General features: G+C 53.3%; 2 protein-coding genes across 5 annotated transcripts in view; both read right to left on the bottom strand.

Annotated features, from left to right (window-relative positions):
- Positions 1 to 1,314: 1,314 nt before the first annotated feature.
- On the bottom strand, positions 1,315 to 6,379 carry CHMP6 (charged multivesicular body protein 6). Its single transcript, XM_072352279.1, has 8 exons — positions 6,265 to 6,379; positions 6,052 to 6,161; positions 5,496 to 5,583; positions 5,235 to 5,321; positions 5,067 to 5,132; positions 4,730 to 4,810; positions 4,271 to 4,325; positions 1,315 to 3,589 (listed from the first exon to the last, which is right to left on the bottom strand). The coding sequence occupies exons 1-8, from the start codon at positions 6,325 to 6,327 to the stop codon at positions 3,537 to 3,539; spliced, it is 603 nt and encodes a 200-aa protein (XP_072208380.1). The 5' UTR covers positions 6,328 to 6,379; the 3' UTR covers positions 1,315 to 3,536.
- A 327-nt stretch (positions 6,380 to 6,706) lies between these two features.
- Positions 6,707 to 20,418, bottom strand: part of RPTOR (regulatory associated protein of MTOR complex 1) — a 110,938-nt gene continuing 97,226 nt past the window's right edge. For 2 of the 4 annotated variants that reach the window (XM_072352269.1, XM_072352271.1), the window contains 7 exons: positions 18,732 to 18,779; positions 15,100 to 15,206; positions 13,465 to 13,592; positions 13,280 to 13,366; positions 10,529 to 10,645; positions 9,982 to 10,111; positions 6,707 to 8,989 (listed from right to left, as the gene is read on the bottom strand). In XM_072352269.1, the coding sequence (XP_072208370.1) occupies positions 8,921 to 8,989; positions 9,982 to 10,111; positions 10,529 to 10,645; positions 13,280 to 13,366; positions 13,465 to 13,592; positions 15,100 to 15,206; positions 18,732 to 18,779 (686 nt within the window). In that variant the 3' untranslated portion in view covers positions 6,707 to 8,920. The remainder of the gene's footprint in view (positions 8,990 to 9,981; positions 10,112 to 10,528; positions 10,646 to 13,279; positions 13,367 to 13,464; positions 13,593 to 15,099; positions 15,207 to 18,731; positions 18,780 to 20,418) is intronic. The other 2 variants (XM_072352270.1, XM_072352272.1) reach the window with 1 other exon arrangement.

The raw sequence follows: 20,418 nt of genomic DNA on the forward strand, positions 1-20,418 counted from the left end.
AACTCGGCCGGGTGAGGCCGAGCTGGGGGCAAGGAGCTGATGGTAACAGCAGGGGAGCAGGGGGAGCCCCCAGAGGTCAGCTGGCCAAGGCCTGGAGGACTGAAATGCAACAATGCCCCACTGCAGCCCATAGAGCAGAGGCTCCAGGGGGTGCAGGGCTGGACCCCACTGCTCGTCCTCACCATGTCTAATGGGCCCGGCACGGCAATGCTTGCTCCGGGTTGGCCTAAGCTCCCGGATCCATGAGTAATGAATGCTGCATTACAGCGTGCTAAGGAGATCTCTGGGGATACTTCTGAATAACAGGCATAGTTCATGCGATTTGCACAACGGGCACGATGGGATTTGGCATCACGTTGCCGGAGTGCGGGCTGCGGGTCACTGGGTGCAGCGCTCCGGGCTGGGGGGATGGGGGGCTGCTTTCCTACCTGCACGGCCCCTCAATGGCAGGAGCCCTCTGCAGGGGCACAGCCCAGCGATCAGCCTCCACTTGCTCCCTGTGACTCGGTGCAACCTTGGGCACAGCCCGGCCTCCACCCCACGGCCGGGGACAAGGAGCGGCTCTGCTGATGGCCACACAAAGGCACAGGGTGTGCACCACCCGAGGAACCTCATTCCTCACGGTGTGGGCAGTGTTGGTGTGGAAGGAGCTGTGAGCTGAGGCCGCGTGTCCCCCATGAGCAGCACCCGGCCCCATCTCTGCACGGAGCTCACAGGCAGCGCTCGGAGGTCACATTCCGTGCAGCTCCGTAACAAACCCGCTTTGTTCCCACTGCTGCTCCAATGAGGGAACCGCACTGATTTTGTTGGGCTTTTTTTGTTCCCCCACAGTTGAATTCTCCTCGGGTGCCGTTGCTGCCGAGCAGCCGGGGGGGGCATTGCACACCTGCAGCCACCACGTTGTGCCCCTCACCTGCATTTCCACGCAGGCTTTAGGAACTGTTTGCACGAGGGAGTGCAGCACCAACCCCAGCACGGCGCTGCAGCCGCGTTGGCATAGAAACTGCTGCGGCTCTGTGGATGCACACAGCTTGGCTGCACCAGGAGGGGCTCAGCCCCAAATAACTCCCAGGCTGCTTCCAAAGCATCAGCAGGTGCTCCTGCCCAGGTCCCTCCCAGGAGCACAGGGGTGAGAAGGAGAAGGAGAAGGAGAAGGAGAAGGAGAAGGAGAAGGAGAAGGAGAAGGAGAAGGAGAAGGAGAAGGAGAAGGAGAAGGAGAAGGAGAAGGAGAAGGAGAAGGAGAAGGAGAAGGAGAAGGGAAACTCCAACCCCTCGAAAACATTTACTGTGAAAACACGAGGCTGGAAGAGGAATCGGTGAAACCATTAGAAACTGTTTATTGTTACAGCACACCACAGGGGTCACAACCACTCCTGGCGCTTCCTCCCAAGGAGACACGGTACAATCTGTTTGGTACAGGGATTACGAGAGGAAGCTGCTGGCAATCTGCTTGCAACTTTCCTGTGGGGAGGTCAGAGCGCGGCCTTTCCCAAAGCTGGGAGCTGCATTAACCCCCCCCTGCCCCGAGCAGCACACAGGGCACGGGCTCAACACTCAGCCCAGCATCACTGAGACCTCAGAGAGGATCTGCTGGGGGCTCCCCTGCTGCCACGATGGGGGGGGGGGGGCAATGTGTGCCCACCCTGCAGAACAGGGTTTGCTCAGAGTGCTGGCAACAAGAGCCGTGCCCCAGGAGGGGGGTCACTTTAGGATTGTATTGAGAGAGCCCAGCATCCATTCCTATGAATCACGAATTAAACAGGGTCAAACTAAAGGTGCAGACACAGGGCTGGAAACGAGTAAAGGAGACTGAAGGAACAACAACACTGATGACAGCAGTGCGAAGACGAGGCTCTCTCTGGTGGAAAAAGCGAGCACTGCAAGCACCCAGGATGGAACAGAGGGGAGCAACAGCCTTGCAGAAAGCAAAACCATTGCCGAGCGTAACCCAGGAGACAGCCCTGCACCACTGCAGCCCATGGGCGCTTGGCATAGGCACAATGATCACTTCTAAGTTGTCCTTTCGATGCAGAAAGCCGTTTGTTTGCAGAAGTTACCCTGCTTTGTAAACGTGGCTCTGCAGCCTGCCAGCCAGCGGCTTCGTTATGCAACATTAATTAACGGAGAGCGCCCAGGAACCGAAAATAGGGCGGCTGCAGAACGCAGGCTGCATTTGCTGCTCACTCCTCACATCCTGCCCTGGCACAGGCCGTAATGCTCACATCAGGCTCTGGGATGTCACACATGAAGGTGGAACAGAAAGCATGACTTAGAAGATACAAAACGCAGTCGCTGCTGACTCACCAGCACAGCCTCTGGGATGACTCCGTACTGCTCAGCACCGGGTCTCGTATCCCCAGCAGCACTCACTGAGAGCCTCAAAGGGCCCTCTGGGTCCTTCTGCTCTGTCTCAGAAACAGGAGTTAAGAGCTGTGGCTTTGGGACTGTGAGAAACACATCTGGGGCTTCCTATGAGCATCTGCAAGCTGGCTGCTCTGCTGGCTTCCATGCACTGCTCCACCTGAATGCCCTGAGGCACCTTGGCCATGCCAGCATCCCTCTATGTGCTGACCAGAGGAGCTGCACGCTTCACATCCCTGCAGAACTCACCCAGCCCAACCTCTCTTTTTCTGCTGCCCTGCCAGGAATATGGAACCAATGGGAGCTGACAGCTGGAAGCAGAGTTATCTCAGCCCACCTGAGCACTGCAAAGGTGAATGCAGACTGATGGAGCAGAGCAGAGCCACACAGGCTGACTTGGAGCTCCAAAGGCAGGCAGAGTCCTTGCTGCAGTTTTCAGAGGCTCAGCAGATTTCTGCAGGTCCAGCCCTGCTCTCAGTGCTGCGGATCAGGAGAGGAGCAGCTGAGTGGGAATCCTTCATGACTCATGCCCAGGGACAGCCCAGCTCCTCACCTCACACCGGAGGTTTTCCCCTCTCAATGAGCGCTGCTGCAGGCAAAGGCAAGCAAACACTGCGCCCTACCCAAAGGAACACCCTGGCTGCATGGCTCTATGCACAGCTGACAGGACAGAACCCAGCCCGCACACAGCACAGAGCAGCTGCCAGCACCGCCAGCCCTTCCTGAATAGAAGCAGAGCAGGAAAAGCAACAGGGCTGAGAGCTGCGCAGACAGAGAAAGGCTCAGAGCAGCCCTGGGATGGCCACAGCAGACAGCAGAGCCCCAGATGGAGAGTTGGCTGGGGACTGGACAGAGCAAAGGCAGATTTAGAGCTGAAATCAAACCTAGAGAGAAGTGTTTGGCTTTGGAAGTTTGAGAGTTGTTATTTAATCCCAAGACAGCGCAGCTGAGTGAGTTGAGAATTTTAAGTTACAAAAAAAGAAAGCACTAGAAAATAATCTTGATACAAGAGCAATAATCCATCGGCTGAGGTTCCCCACCCTGCACAGGGAATCCTGCTCCACAATCTGCCCAGCACAGCTGGGATGCTGCCGAGGCATTGCTTGTTCCCAGCACATACTGGGATGGCAAACTGTCCTGGGTGAAAGTTATGGGGGATCCCCCAGAAACGGGAGTTAAGATGCTGCCACCAGCTCTGGTTTTGGCCTGTTCTTGATGGGTGCTGCTTCTGCGGAGGAAAAAGAAACTTGTTACGGTGAGAACAGGAGCAAGGAGCAGAGCCTCCTGCTGCAGATGGGCTACGACTCACGTTCCACTTCCCAACAGAGCATCAAATGCCTGCACAGTGCCCGGAAAGCCACTGAACTCATAAACATGCATGACAGATAACTGCACCTATCCAGCGTGCCTCTCTTTCCCGCAGCACTTCAGGAATGGAAGCACTTTCTGAACGCACCTGATGCCATTCCAGGTGGCCACCTGCCCAGCACACACCCAGAACAAGAAGCCATCTCTTGGAGAGTGGGGACAGAGCAGCACTGCTCCCTTCCCCACCTTCTGACAACCCCAGTCTAAATGGGGCTCCATCAGCTGCCTGCTGCGAGGGCAGCTTGTATTTTGTTTGGCCAACCTGCTGCCAACACTGAGGTGACATTTGATCCGTGTTTAGTAAACAAGTGCTGGAACCAAACAAGCCCCGTCCTCCCCATCCCAGATTCCTCCTACACAGACGCCATGCAGAGGCTCTGGGTCTTCTTAAAGCAAAGGTTTGGCAATACAGGGTTTGTCAGAGCCGTGGAGGGAAGCCCGTACCAGCTTCCACCACGCAGCCTACAGCCCTTCATGTTTGCTGGGACAGCATTTAGAGCATAAAGGCCTCAAAGCATTGCACACAGAGCAGCAGCGATACCTGGGGGCTCCTCCGGGAGTGGCTCAGAAGGAACGTCTGGAAGCTCCAACTGTTCCTGCAAGAACAATAAGAGCACACATGGCACTGAGCCTGCAGGGCCCACAGTTCTGTGCTAAGGCACCATAGAGAGGGCTAATATGCACTGAGTCCTGTTCATTTGAGCACCATCCACGGCTTTCAGGATCTTCGTTTAGCAAAGCAGAACAGCTGCCCAGTAAGAACAGAAAGCTGCTGGTTCTAACAGCCAGCAAACACAGTACAGCCCTTAAATCATCCCATTTTCAACCCGTATGTGAAGCAATGAGCCCCATCTCTCACGCCACAGGACTTAGGCACAAACAGGTGGAACTCAGCTCTGTGGCAGAATAAACCAACACGAGTGGTAAGAAGATTATCCCTGCTCTGCCAACAGCTTCCCGAAAACACGGAGTGCAAGGAATTCCATCGAGTCAGTCCTACCTGAGTGATAGTGTTTAATTCCTCTAGAATGGCATCTTCGTCTTCCTCAGTCAGGCTCCCAGCCAGTATCTCATCTATTTGCTACAGGAGTGAGGAAAAGGCACAGTGCAGTCAGAGCAGTGCACAGCAGCGCATCTGTGGCTCACACAGGACACACAAAAGCAGCACGAAGGGGGACTCAGAAAACCAACAGACCTCGTTTTTCTGCAGGCAGCTGCGAGAGAGCTCGAGTTCCAGCCTGGCTGCCTCTCTTAAAGGAGGCTGGGCTCACACTGACCCAGGGAAACCACACAGCAGGCTGCCTGTGCTCACAGCTACTCACACACAGCATACGTACCCTCTGGTACTCCACAGCATCCTGGGTTTCACCTATTATCCTTTCCACTTCTTCTATTGACATAACCTGAGGAGAAGAGCCAAAACCCACACGTGAGCGAGGCCTGCATGGAGACATCCAGGATCCTGTTGAGTCCAAGTGTGCTCGACCCAACCTGGCCTCACATACCTGGTGCATTTTGTTCAGACATTCGTTGCCTATTTTCAAGCCCTCAATGACCTTCATTTCGATCTGGGTGAACTCGATATCCTGGACCTGAAACAGGAAGGACGGGGGGAAGCGTCACAGCTGTCACAGCCCTGACAGAGCCCCAAGAATCCCAGAGAAACTGAAAGGTGAAGGCGGTCAAGAGCCCCAACAAGGCTCCCCCAAGGCAGCCCCTCCAGAACCGCTTCTGCCCCTCGTGTGCAGCACTCGGTGTTTGCTCACCATCCGCTCCAAGTTGCTGATCTGGTTGTCTGTCTTATCCAGCAGCTGCTCCTGGTAACGCTTCTTCTTCAATAAGAGCAGAGCTTTTCTGAAGGGAAAGAGCAGGAGGTCAGCACAGAAGGAAGGACCGGTGCTCTTCAGCACTGCTATCAATGAGACAGACAAAGGGATGGAGCGCACTGTCGGCAGCGTGTGGACGACACCAAGCTGAGCGCTGCATTGGATACAATGGAAGGGACAACAGCCAGAGGGACCCGGGCTGTATTGAAACTCGCACCCACGTGAACCTAATGAGGTTTAACAGAGCCAAGTGCTGCTGCGGGGTGGGGGCGACACGAGTGTGAGAAGCACGGACTGCGAACAGCGCTGTGAAGGACGGGGGGCTCTGATGGGTGAGATGCAGGACACGAGGCAGCGCTGCGCAATGGGGGCACGAAGGACAGCGGTCCCCGAGGGGCTGCAGGGCAGGACCGTCCCCTGGGCAGGACCGTCCCCTCCGCTCGGCCCCGCGGGACCCGGAGCAGCTCGGCTCCCTCCCGGCCCGGCCGCCCCTTACTCCTTCTTGCCCTCCTTCAGCAGCTGCCGGGCGAGCTCCCTCTCCCGTTCCAGGCTCAGGCTGATCCGCTTCTGGTACTGCCGCAGTTTATCCCGCTGCTGCTTCAATTGCTGAGGACAGAGCGGGTCGGGTCAGGGCCGGGTTAGGGCTGAGCCTAAGTTTGGGCAGCGGCCGCCCCCCCCCGCCTCAGTGCCGTATTAACCCCGCGCTCACCAGCACGGCCTTGTCCTGCTCCGTGACTCGGCTGCGCCGCTTCCGCCCGAACAGGTTCCCCATCGCCGCTCCAGCCCCGGCCCCGGCCGGCCCCGGCCGCACCGCCCCGCTCCGCCCCGCGACGGCGGCCGCGTAGGGTCCGGCCCAGCACAGCGCGGAGGGAACGGGGGAGCGCCGCGCAGTGCTGAGGAGTGACCGCCAGGGGGCGCCAGTGAGACGCGAACGGGAGGCGGCGACGATCGGGGACGGTGGGGGAGAGCGGGGGATGGCGGAGACTGCGGGGGTCGGGGGGGGGGCGGTGGGGATGGGGCGTGTAGGAAACGAGCCCAGGGGGTGCAGGAAGGAGCCTCACAGCACCACGATCCCACCCTGCTCCTGCCCCCCCCCCCAACTCAGAGCCCCAGGAAACGCTTCCCCAGACCGTCACCATTTCTGCGTTTATTTCTTATTAACCATTTATTTCTTATTAACCATTTATTTCTTATTAACCATTTATTTGCCTGCAATCGTTCGACTCTCACGTGACAATCGTGTGTTGGTTTCATTCTTTGTCCGTATTTTTTTTCTTTTTTCTTTTTTTTTTTAATATATATATATATATTTGTAAATTTCTGTTTTGTTTTGTAAAATAAATAGAGATAAGTGAACTTTTCAGGTAGGACGCTCTCCAGAGCCTCAGTTAAAACTCCATGATTGAATCCCTGCGGCACAGCTGTGAACACTGCGGCCCCCCCAGCACACACACACACACACACACACACACACACAGATGGAAGCTACACCAGGCCAGGTAGCCACACACCCACCTCCTGGTGGCCACCAGGCACCCAACTCACCCCCCCCTTTAAGGTCAAACACACTGATAGAAGTTAACCGAGATCTACTGTTTGCTTTCAAAGCTGTGTATGTTAATGGGGTTACGCGGAGAGGAGCGGCTCTGTTAGATCACCAGTAACGTTTGCTAACTGGAAGGGTGGACTTGGAGGTGGTTTCTCCTTTAGTTTCAAGCCTTTGAGCTGCCGTCTTGCAGAGGGGGCCCTTAGTGGGGTCAGCAGGGTGCCCACTCAGTTCAAGGAAGCTCAGCACAAGGAGCAGCCGGAGGGTCCCCCTACAGGGAGCATTATATGAGCCAGCTGCCTCCAAACACAAGGAACATTATCAGGTGTGTGGGGAGCAGTGCTGGGTCCCGGCAGAGGGGGAGCTGCCATTCACACAGTAAGGGAACGTTCCTCCCCTCTCCATCACTGTTTGCCTCATTGCTGGCTGCATGTTGGGAGCCTGCAGACCCCACTGGTGCAGCTGGAAGGGAACGCGTTGGGTTTAGGAAGTCAACCTCTATGGCCACAGTGATTTTTGCACAGTGCAAATCCCGTCCCTTGGTCAGGGAAATGGCACCTCAGCAGCACTCGAAAGAAATCTGCCCTTTGGCTTCGCTGATCTCTTCCCCACGCTGATCTCCAGACACATCGTGGGCTTCAAGGGGCTGAAACATTCATGACACGGACTCAGACGGTGCAGATAACGGAGCTGCCCATCCCCTGGGAGCTGGGACAAAAGCTGCTTGCTCCAAGCAGGAAGACTTGCTGCCCTCCCTCTCTTTTTGTGCTCAGACCATGTGGTTACGTGCCCCGTTCTGCAGGGACACAGACAAGCCACAGCCAGGCATGCACTGTGTCTGTAGCTGCGTACATATACATACAGCCTCCAATGCGCAAACGTCCAACACCTGGCTGAGTTTTAGCACATGGAGTGAGAGGAAAGCCTGTGGTTTGAGCTCGGCTCCTCTCGGAGGTTCTGCCAGTGTGTTTGAAGAGTTCACTGTGGGCAAAGGGACAAGGACTGCAGAGCAGTGACTGAAGCTCCCCAGCCTGCACCGAGTGCTCGGGTGGCAAGTGGTTACATGAGTGACGTGCTCCGGATGGGCTGACAGAGATGGCCGTGCTTTCTTCCCTCTCGTCCTGTATGTGTAACCTTACTGCACGGTGGCATCCTGCCCTGCTCCTTTCTTCTCCCCAAGTCCCATTCCTCAAGATCTCTGTCTCATGGTCTTCTGTCTCTTCCAAGGGAGGGGAAACCACATGAGAACAAGGGTCACACAATGGAGATGCTTCCCTGCATCCCCTGCTCACCCTGGGCAGTGCAGGAGTGGTGCAGCTCCACAGGCAGGCAGCCCAGGGCTGGCTGAGGGACGGCTGTTTGGCACAGGGCAGTGGCACCGGAGGGGTCCATCTGTCAGCTGGGACCCCCAGAGCTGCAGCAAGTCCTGACGTCAGTCCTGAACGACGCTCCAGCAAAACGAGGAAGCAAAGATCAATACGAAGAGCCTTCTCCGAGGGCACCGCCTCATCCAGAGCTCGGGAGCTGTGTTTCTAACAGAGGAGCCAACCACCGGAAACAAAAAGAAAGGAATTCCTTTTTCTGCAGCTCTGAGAGAGGATAAAGATGAAAGAAAAAACCCAAAAGAAGTCACGGGAATAGCAGGAGATTGTCTCTCTTCCCCCTCGCCCAATTCATCAGTAGCCAAGTCAGAACCCAAACGTTCAAGTCACGGGGTGCAGCAGCAGCAGCCAACACGAAACATTCAAGTCGATCATCTCGCTATGTACACTGTGGGTGAGGCAGGCTCTGCCTGCTGGCACTGCGCTGCCACGAGCCGTTATCTGATCCTCTTCTCCACCGAGTACACCGAGATGTAGTAGTCGTTGCTCCCGACTGCCAGGTGAGGCTGTGGAAAGGGCAGAGGGGGGGTTAAATGTACAGCTGGTGTGTGGGAATGAGAGGAGCGTGGCGGGGAGAACGGTTATGGGTGATGTTTGCAGCAGGGATGCCCAGATGCTGGAAAGCTCTTTAGTGCATCTGCCAACGCAGCTCTGACGACATCCCTGCCAGCACCTACGTTGTCCCAGCGAGTTATTTGTGCCCATTCCGGCCAGAGGGAGAAATTACGGTGACTATTAGTTGCCAACCTGTAACATCATTTTTCTAAATGGCTGCAGATCTGATCGTTAAGAACGGCTGCCTGGACTGAAAATTGACAGCCCCTGTGCCAAAAGGGCCAGGAATCATCCCTGCTAAGAGCCCTGGGCTGAGGGTTTGGTGAGTTTGTTGATTTCAGAAGCAACACAAACGTTCAGCCACTTCTCCCCCAGCTTCCAGCTGCAGGACAGCCTACGTATGCCTTCAGCTTTTGCAGATCCCTGATTGCTTTGTTTTTCTGCTGCACAGCATTAGGTTTTCCTACAGCCTTATGTAAGTGACAGTGTAAAAGCAGCCCCAGAGACACCCGGGCAAACCTGCTGCCTGTAACAAGAGGAGGCACAGAATAAATAAGCACAGAGTGCTTGGAAGTGAGAGGCTGCCCCTCTGCAAACAGCTCCAGCCAAACGCACCATGGAGGATTTCTGTGGTGAGAACCAAAGAGCCACCCTGGGCTGCAGACCCAGAATGATGGGGACAGCACAGCAAGCTGAGCCACGGGTCAGAAGGGTTCAGCAGCTGGGAGCTGCTGGGTCATAAAGCAGCAGCAATGCTGGGGCCTTTGCACAGTCATGTGGGATGGGCTGGAGGAAGAGCACGGAAGGATCTGGGCAGAGGGGCTCAAAGAGATTGGGACAGCCTTGCTCTGTGCTGGGGGGGTGGGGAGGTCTCTGTGCTTTGCCCTTTCCTAATGTCAGCTTTAACTGAGAAATGCAGATTCCAAAATCCGAGAATACAGACCCAGTGAGGATGGAAAGCCAGGCAGCTGATGGCTCCAACTCTTTGTCCCATAAAACCATCGTAGTATTTGATATTGTTGATCAGCTCCCCGTTTCCATTGTAGATTGCAGTGAACTGATTCATTGAGCCACTGAAAGGAACCCAGAGAAAAATGGTGTTATTGGCAGCAGTGTGCTAACACCGATATTTCGCCTCCAGCCCCTTTTTTCAGCTGTGGAGAGCTGAGCTGCTCATCAGGTTGGCAAGCAAGCAGCTCTTACAAGCAGCGAGACCAACATTAACTGTACCATGGCAACCCTGGGAGAGAGATTTGCAGAAAGGCTTGAACCACAGTTACCTGTTACACTGTGGGACTGAGACAGGAAACGTGGAGAGCTGTGCACACACGTGCTGCAGGGTGGGTGCTGGTCCCTGCTCTGTGCCCACACACACATATATAGGAGTGTGAGACCCTACAGCACCAGTTCTAACTCACGGGTGATGCTGCAGAGACAAACCGTCCTCTCTTTTTCACTCCAGGGATGCAAGAGGCAAAAGAAGAACTTACCATGCAAAGAGGTTGGCCTGCGGGTGAATGTCAAGGGCTGTCAGCCCTTTGACTATCTGGAGGACCTTCATGGACTCGGGCATCCGGGGGTCGAAGAAGCGCACGTCTCCATTCACGCTGCCAACACAGGAGATTCACAACGTCAGGCTGCACCCAGCCCAGGTCCTGCAGCCCTCAAGCAGAGCCTGTCTGTGAGCTGACCATCCCCAGCAGAAGGTGAGGAGGCAGAAGACACGCACCGCTGCCTCCTCTGCCACTGCAGCTGAATTTCCACTGATGTCGTTGGTATTTGGTGCCATCCACAAAGCACTGAGTGCTGTGCAAACAGCTCTGCCCCCGGGAGCGATCCGTTAGTACTTTTATCGCTTACAGCCCATCCCTGAGAACCATTGCCTTTACTGTTATGTCGTCTCCAATGCACTAAGCTACATGTCAGAACCAAACTCCTTCTCCTTTTTGCAGTAGAAAACGATATTAGAAAACTGTAACCCAATGGGATCTGCTGGTACAATCCATTACTCCAAATGGTTGCACACAGGAACACATCCCCACTGCCCAGGGAGCCCTGCGGACCCCACACAACAAACACTGCTTGACATCCAGGCTGCGTCAGCCCCATTTGTGCCTTCATGAGAGAGGAGAGGATGGGGAAAGCAACAGCAGCAGCAACACGATGCCATGTTTGGTATATCAAGCACTTTCCCAACACAAATGACTTCTTGTTGTTAAGCGATGCTAATAAGCTAAACTGAGCTAGCTATAACTAAAATAACGGAGTAGAATCCCATCTCTTAGAAGTGGACACGTCTCCTATAGGCCTGGCTGAAGATTTTGTGAAGACTCATCCGCTCCTCTGTGCTCTTTAGAACAGGGTGTGCAGGGACAGGCACACACAGATCTCTCATAGAAACTAAAGGCAGAGTCACCTCATCTGACCTTACTCCCCTGGCAGCACACAGAAGGGTTCTGACACCACAACTTTTAAAGTGCCTTTTTTCCCCCCCCCTCAAGTCCCTGATGTCCGCGTACAGCTGCCAATCACCCTGCAGAGTTCAGAACAGCTGGAAAAACATGAACAAATACATTGCCTCCTGTTTGCTCACCTCCAGAATACCTAACAGCGATCAAAAGCTGCTACCTAGGATTACTTATACCATCATAAGAAGCTGCACCTCCAGCTGTCACACAATTAAATTAAAGGCAAATTAAACTCTGGGTTAATTTACATCCAGAATACTGGATGAAAATACTATTTGAGAGAGGTGAAATATACAGTACATTCATTTAATGCCAACCAAAGCATCAAGTGATGAACCAGTGCTAAGCAATGAGGACCCAAGTCAGAGCCAGCCATTCTGTCTTCAACATTCCCATCTCTGGATATTTCTCTGTTATTCGGGGAATTATCTCACAGTGTTTTTTAGGAAATAGTTATACCAGAACCTTCTGTGACACACAGTCTATTTTCCTTGGATGATAGAACCATAGAATGGCCTGGGTTGAAAAGGACCACAATAACCATCTTGTTTCAACCCCCCCCTGCTGTGTGCAGGGCCACCAACCAGCAGCCCAGGCTGCCCAGAGCCACATCCAGCCTGGCCTTGAATGCCTGCAGGGATGGGGCATCCACAGCCTCCTTTGCAACCTGTTCCAGTGCATCACCACCCTCTGGGTGAAAAACCTCCTCCTAAGATCCAACCTACAACCCCCTTGTCCCATCACCATCCACCCATGCAAACAGTTGTTCGCCCTCCATGGATCTCGCTGTCAAATGAATGAGAGGGTGAAGTGGGAAATACTGAGAGTGACTGGGTCTGTCATAAGAAACAGAGTTCCTTCAGGATGAGACCAGACCTGTCCGCTGAGGCACACCACGTTCTCATACCCTTTCAATCCTAAGAAACAGCATCATTTGCTGGTGAGGACGTCGAGGAGGAGGAGGGAAAAATGAGCCTTCAGATACAGGCTGGCCAAGTATGAAGGCCTGAGCCCTGGGATTGTTGAAAGCGATTACAGAAAGGAAGATTAAAAACTCTCATATGGGAGCCTGACAAATCTGGCAGCCGCGTCACTTCAGTCTCCTCCTGAAAATCTTAATAACTTTTTGCTGACCCATCCCCCGCTTCGGGAACGTTCCGCACCACAACAAATGGGTTTGTTTGCATTTTGTAACCAAGAGGAAAACAAAAAGAGCTTCTCTATGTGGAAACGGCGGCGGCGTGACAATAAATTGTATTCCGCTGTTCTTTAATGGCCAAATAAGTATACGCTGCTCTCTATGCAGTATTTACCAGGCTGAAGAAATGGATTTATGTGTAGAAAATTGCTAGATAGCAAAGTAATCCTGCACAGCAATATGCCCAACAGATGCAACATAAACCTCCCTCCTTCTCGCATTCCGTCTCAAATGACCCCACAAAGAGGCTGGCAATAAAGAACAACAACATAAGAGATGCTATATCTAGCTCGGCTTTCTGGTTCACTTGATGCCTCCCTCACACGCCTCGTGATAGTGACTTCAGCACAGATACTTTCTTGTTTACTCCCAGACCTCACTAACAGGCTTCCAAAGAAAGCTCTGCATTTTCTTTTTGCCTTCTCGCCATCAAGTCTGCAGCAGGAGTTAATTACTGAAGCAACTGTCAAAACTCTTTTTACACTTTGAGCTCCTGAAATACCAGAGGCGGGTATTAAACAGCAAAGCAAACGGTGCTGAAGAGAAAACAGCTCCAAGAGTGAAATCTCTTCTACCTGACGCTCATGATGTTGCCTTCGGGATGCTTCTGCAGGTACGCCTTCACCACCCAGGCTGTGTGCTCTCGGTAGGTCATGACACGGCTGAGGAATAAGCAGAGAGGGGAGAGATGGTGAAGGCAAGGAGGGGGAAAGGTGAGGGTCCCACAGTGCAGGGCAGTACAGGGGATTAGGGGGATTACCATTCGCTCAGAGCCATCCTCCGGTCGAACACACGGATGGAGCCGTCACCCAGCCCTGCCACGATCAGTGACCGATGGGAGTCACACGACAGGCTGGTCACACAGCTGTCTGCCCCGGTGGGGATGTCCTGCAGAGAGAGCACACAAAGCCCAGCTGACACCGAGGTGTATCTTTGTGCCTGCAGCCCCCAAGAGGAGCCAGACACATCCCTGCCCTCCTCCTCCTCCTTTCCCCATTCTGTACATCAGTCCAAAACCAAACCACGGTTAAACCGTGGCACTGCATTGCTGCAGCCTTCCTCCAGACTCTCTGGATAGACCTGAAATGGGAGTAGTGGCCTTGGAGATGATGGTTACTTCTGCCTGTCCCACAGCTCATCCCAAAGAGCCCAGGGGAGGAATTCCAGCAAAACCTGCTTTTGTGAAAAGCAAGGCAGAGCCGGCTTTGGGAAGGAAAAGTTCATATTCTACTGAGTGCATCTATTGAGACAAAACAAATTGCCAGAGGGGTTACTTCTCCATGAACCATCTTTGTCAGGTGTAAGCTGTGAAGGCCACTGGAATGGAAGGAAGGATGGTAAATGTTTGGAGGAGATTATTCAAGGAAGATGAACGTACCCGAAGAAAGCAAACATGGCACATACAAAAACGCATGTAAACCCAAATCTAAGCATGCCACGGTCATTCCAGCCTGTGTACCTCTGCAGCTCTGGAGCAGTGTCACAGCAGACACAGCCTTGGACAATGTGCTGCCTGCCTACAGCAGTGCCGTGCCACCCAGCAGTGAGAAGCAACTCAGGTGATCTCTTTAGATGGCAGACACTGTTTGTACCAAAAGAAATGACACGAAGGAAGAAAAGTGGAGCACACAAGGAGCTGTGCTGGGAGCACGTGCTGCGCTCTCACTCTGATGCTGTTTTCTTCCCCCTTTCTGCTTGCCACGAGCAAAAGAACTGCTCGGAATCACGCCTCTGGTTGGTATGAAGAAAAACATTTGCAGTTACAACAAGCAATGCTGCAAAAGCAGGATAACAATCAGGAGGCACATTAGGGCTGCATTAGCTGATTTCACACTGCAGTCCTATTTTTGCTCTCATATTCACCTTTCCCACCCGCCATTCATGGCTGAGTGAAGGAGCTGCAGGCTGGAGCACCCAACTCCAGGGCTGTTTGAGCCAGCCATACGAACTGCCTGAAAGCAGAGCACGTCTTTGAAGCAGGAACAAGCAGCAGAAGTGAAAATGAGCTACTTGCTTCTTCAGCTACATCCAAAGTGCTTCCAGAGGTGCACTCCTTGCAGTTCAAAAGAGCGGGAAGCACCTTTGTGAGCTCAGCTTCCATCGCTTGCTGCTCTTTGTGCTGAATCTCAGTTTTCCAGTGTTACTGAGTCAGGAAGTTCCAGCCACTCCAATTTCAACAGCACCACTCTTGGTCAGTAAAAAAGAAACTCTTTCTTTAGGCACTTGCAGCACAATCCCTCACCATAGGGACACGCACGGATCTTACCTGCAACACAATCCCTCACCATAGGGACACGCACGGATCTTACCTGCAGCACAATCCCTCACCATAGGGACACACATGGATCTTACCTGCAGCACAATCCCTCACCATAGGGACACACACGGATCTTACCTGCACTTTCATTTCCCTGTCTGTGTCCCAGATGCGGATTATCCTCACATCTCCTGAGGTCATGAGCAGCCCGGTCTCTTGTTCCCAGTCAACCACCATTCCTGCTCCTAGGAGAAAACACAGGCAGGGTGTGTAAATGACTCCCCACATCAGCACATGCAGATCTGCACTGCTTACAGCCCTCTGCAGCACAAGGCCATGGAATCTACCATTGCATCCAGAACGTACAACTGCAAACACACACAGCCTCCAAATGGGATCAGATGGGTCTGGATTTGAGTCCAGCTCATGGCCCCTATCTCTTGGCTGGAGGAAATGCTTAGGAAAGCCTGGGTGTGCAGGGACTATATTTTAATACAGGTATGTGGTTAAGGGGTGTTAGAAACACCCCCAGCCCGGACCAGGAGCCGGTGCCGCCTGCAGAGGGCGCGCGGGCGCCGAGTAGAAGGGCCGGGTGCGGCGGGCGCGTGAAACCGCGGCTTAAATGCGGCCGCGGGGAGAAAAACCCTTTGTGACACCGCGCGGGTGTTTGGCTGCGAGCAACGCGGGAGGGCGCCTTCTGACACTGCGGCTGAAGCGGCACCGACTGCGAGAAACGAAACAGAAAGAGCCGATCTATCCCCACCAAAAGGCAAATGGTGTCACGGTGCGAAGGGCAGAGCGCCGGCTCACGTCTACGGGTTAAATCGTAGGGTTTCAGGATGAGGGGAAAACAGAGACTTGCTGCTAATTATAATTTCCTCTTTAATTAACTGAGGTCCTTCTCCAGGACTCACCTGCTGAGCACTGGCTGGTGGCTGCGGGATGCTTCAGCCTCAGTGAGGAGGAAGGAAATGCATCCCGCAGGCACCTGCAGCTCATCCTGCATACAGCAGTGGGGCAGAAAGCAGCGACCCTGCAGCACCAGGACCCAGCAATGCAGTTCCCCTTATGCATCGTTAGCTAAGATGAAGGTTTATCCTGTAAGGGACGATAGGCTCCCAGGTAACAAGTGATAAATCTTCCACAGTGCAGGGGGAAAGGAAATAAATGAGGTGGCTGTTGGTGTTCCTGAGCCATTTAGCACAAGTGCTTGCAGTGCTGCGTGATGGGAGATGATGCACAAAGCAGCGCATCAGCGGCCGCTATCCAGGCTGTAACTTCCTATGGCTGCTCCCATAGGAGCATCAGATATGTGTCTCACGGGGACCATTCCCTGTATAAATTTCAATAGATAACAGCTATGTTGAAAACAGCTGCCTTCTGCTGTCTGTGCTTATTTTTATCACGGCTGTATGTGGGCAGCCTGCACCGGGCACCATCAGGAATACCTGCACAGCCCACAGACAGCAGCACCTTGCTCTGATGGATGATTTCTGACCACAGACCCCACGGATGAGGCACAGCGCTGCCTTCCCCTCCACGAGGCAGCGGGAGGGCTGTGTGACCTCACCTCATTAATTCCCACAGCACCCTTCAGTCAGTGTCACTCTCCTGATGCCAAGGACTGAGCACGGCGAGGGAGAGCAGGACCCGAGATGCTGGAAATGCACACAAACCCCTGGAGCTGCAATGTCTCCAATTATGTTATTTCTGTAACCAGAACTCAGCCGTTCCTCCCACACTTGCTCCTATGGGACTCACCCCCAGACTCCGGGCTCACTTTACCTCCCCTCCCCACCATCCTGTACTACAGCACAACCTCGGTGTGATTCTGATCCTTGGACCATTTGCAGGCTGCAGCCTCCCTGGGGCACAGCTGCCCCTGGATCCCCCCAGGCTGCCTTTTCTTCTCCCTCTCCCACCTGCAGGGTTACAGAGCTCAGGAGCACCAGCGTGACTCAAAGCAGAGCACAGCCCCAGAGGGCACGGCCCCATATTTCTGCAGCGCAGGTACTGACGTCCTTCACTTTGTTAGGGAAGCCCCAGGAGAGCAGGAAGGAAGCAGGGAGCTGGCAAGCATGTGCTCCTTCTTTCTTGCTTGGCGTAAGTAGAAATTTGCTTGAGGTACAACAGATGACGGCTGTTTACCTACCGGGGCCAACAGCTCCCGTGAGGCAAAGACGGACGGGGGTGCATGCAGGTTGGACATACATCCCCTTGTTAACACATCTCCCTGTACCACCCGGGGGGGCCCTGGGGATGGAGGCAGTGCAGCCAGGCAGAGGTCACAGCCATACGGCATGCAGCTCACACAGACGTGAGGGATTCTGCTGCTGATCTGCACTCGGTGGCCCGATGTGACCTGCACCACCATTAAACCATTGGTCTTTCTCCAACGTACCAGAGATCTGCAGTGCAGCCATTTGTGCAGAGCGAGGCATGAATGAAGAGACAGCCCCTTAGCTTCCATTCAGTAAAAGCCCTGCAGAAGACTGGGCACTGAGAAGGGATTTTTGGTGCTTTAGTGATGGAATAGTGGTGCATTCTGCTGCCAAGCAAATGGTGAACCTCACGTGCTTTTAAGACTTCCTTAGCAGGTGAGAAGAGATCCTTTTGCTGATTGTTTCACGAGGAGAATACCTACCCAGAAAGTGCTAGTGAATATTTTGTATTGATTCCCAGGTACCTGCTTGCAGTTGCAGGGATGCAGTGAGGTTGCTTGGCATTAGCAGCACTGCTCCAACAAGAGAGTTGCTGGCCCTTCTTTATGCTGCTCGGATGCCTGCTTTACCAAGCAGGGAATTCCCTGCAGCCACACCTTGCTAATCTCAGCCTTTCCATTTGAGAATAGATTTCTGAGTGGGACGCAGAGCCACAATGATGAAAGCAACACATCAGCTTTGCTAATTTCAAACTCAGTGCTTTGCTTCCAAACAGGGATCTGCAAAGACCTCCAGCTAAAGAGCTCTGCATCACACACCCCCGCAATCACCTTCGTTCTGCTGATGGCTATGGATGTATTTGGCTCCTATCAGTCAGCAAAGATCGATAATAGCAGAGCAGCTCAGGAGCACCACGTCAGCACTCACCCCACGTATGTGTGCACACAGATGCCGGCATGTCAGCCATCTGCTTCCCAGCAGCAAGAAGGGGTCAGGCTGGGTGCCAGGCAGCCCTGGGTCCCACAGCAGGAGGCTGGGGGCTCATCTACCTCCCTGCCACATGAAAGAACAGAACCCGTGCCATTTACTGGGCATTTCATTGCCAAAGGACTAAGTTCACTCTCCTAAGCCTGCTAGGTGAGATTCTTTAGCTCCTCTCTCTCAAGTGATCTTTATAGCAAAAGTGTATTACAAAATAACCCCAGCAAAATCCACATCAGCTTAATGGCTGTTCGCACTTAGAACCCGTCATCCAAACTCCTTCGTCTGGGGATGCTTTGAAACTTTCCAAGAAAGAGAGATTTCTGCCTCCCAGAAAACTGCCCACGCTTCCTGAGCAGAGCTGAGCAGATGACGCAGACCTGTGGATCTTTGTCCTTTCCTTCGGTGCCCGGCTGAGCTCACCCAGAGCACACAGTACTGCACTGCTCACAGCCGTCACAGACACATACAGCACGAGGAGTGGAGAGGGAGGAGCAGCAAAGCCTTCCAGGAGCCACGAGGACCCAGCAATCATTCCAAACAGTGCCAATAACCAACCAACTGAACGTGGACAAGGAGCTCCTTCCCACCCCGCCTGGCCATAGGAACAGGAAAGAAAGCACTCACCTCCCTGCTTACTTCTGTCAAGATAGATTGAAACCCTTCGGGCCAGACCTGTGAGAAGACAGGGATTAGGGGGTGACACCACGGGTCAGCCAGAGCAAAACAAATCTTACAACAGGATTAGAAAAAGCAACTCAAAGCAAAGGACAGGACAGAGAGAGAAGCAGAAGCACCGAAAGCAGCACATGCCTCCATCCCGAGCAGCATTAGTTCAGTTACAGCCCTTCCCAGGACCAGTGGCTATGCACACACCATGCCTGCAGGTCTGACATTTCCTCTTGAATGAGGAGATCTTGGGAGCTGCACTGATCCTGCTCTAAGCAGGAGAGAGCCAGGGCCAGAGCCCAGCCTGCACAGCCCTGCTACCAGTGGGGAGCTGCAGCCTGAGGGACGTCCCATGGAACTGATAGGGCGCAATGTGGGCACATCACACACAGAGCTGGGGGGAAACAGCCCAAGGGCAGAGCTGGGAGCAGATTCCAGAACTGCAGTGTTTTGAAGGGCAAAGTCATTCTGAGCAGGAACGTGGCTTTTTCTGCTTGGTTACAAAGAAACAACGCATACAATTGCAGAAGTGTGGGCATGGCTGCTGCCACAAGAGAGCACCAGGCTGAGCTGGAGCAGATGCAGGGCATGGGGCTCTGCTGTTCAGTGAGCAAACAGCCCCGGGACCAGCACCCCACAGCCAGGAGCCCCAACAGCCTTTTCTATAGGAACTGCCAAACTCTCAAAAGCTTTCTGTGATGAAATCACAGTTTTGGAGCACTCCAGGTGTACATTCTTCCTATGCTGCTCACTGGAAGATAATTGGCTTTTCCTACAGCATCTCTGCACAATTCATGCTGCCTTGCAGCACTGTGGCTACTGACATTGTTTTACCTTTTCCTCAGACCTTCCCATCTCTTGTGTTTGCCATGTGAGACGTAACACTGCTTTACAGCAGAGCACCTGGTACCGATGCATCTTTAATGTTGACTTAAAGAGGCTTTTCTTGGCACATCGTGCGTGCAGACGCAGATCTAATTAAGATCAAAATCAACACAGTCAACTGCCCACACAGCAGTTTACCAGCGTTTAAGATTCACCCTCCCTGAGTCTCACTCAAACCGACTGATGTGCAGTGAGTTGGGGTCAAGCTACTTCTGAGTGAGAGCATCTGACCCAGCTCAGCTCTTGGTGCTTTCAGTTCCTTCACCTCAGGCTGCACAGCACAAGGAAGGTCTGGAGGAGTGTGAGAGGTTAAGCTTTGTGCTTCATCCCCCATCACAGCCTCTGAGCATCTGTTATTGTCAATATCCCATTCCTTTGACAAGCCAGTGATGCCTTCAAGCTTGCAAAGGATGTATTTAGGTACCGTGTATTCCTCCTTCCTTTTATAAGAGGGAAAACTGCCTACAAAAGTCAGTATTCTGCTTGCAAGAAGACTGTTAAATTCAGAGATGAGTCTGACATTGGGGAAAAGGATGGGAGTGGAGAGAAGGAAATCAATAGTGGGAGCACACAAACCCCAGCAAAACTCCTGAGCTCTGCAGCTTCAAAGATGCATCTTCAGTTTTATGAGCCAGCGCTGGACCACAACTCGAGTCTTGGCAGCAAAAGATAACTGCTCAATAGAGCGTCTCATTTCCAAGGGGACTTGATCCACATCGCTCTTTTGAACTGAGTACAGTTATTCCTCTCTGCACAAAAA

The sequence above is a fragment of the Excalfactoria chinensis genome, chromosome 17, assembly GCF_039878825.1.
Source record: "Excalfactoria chinensis isolate bCotChi1 chromosome 17, bCotChi1.hap2, whole genome shotgun sequence".
Taxonomy (NCBI): Eukaryota; Metazoa; Chordata; class Aves; order Galliformes; family Phasianidae; genus Excalfactoria; species Excalfactoria chinensis.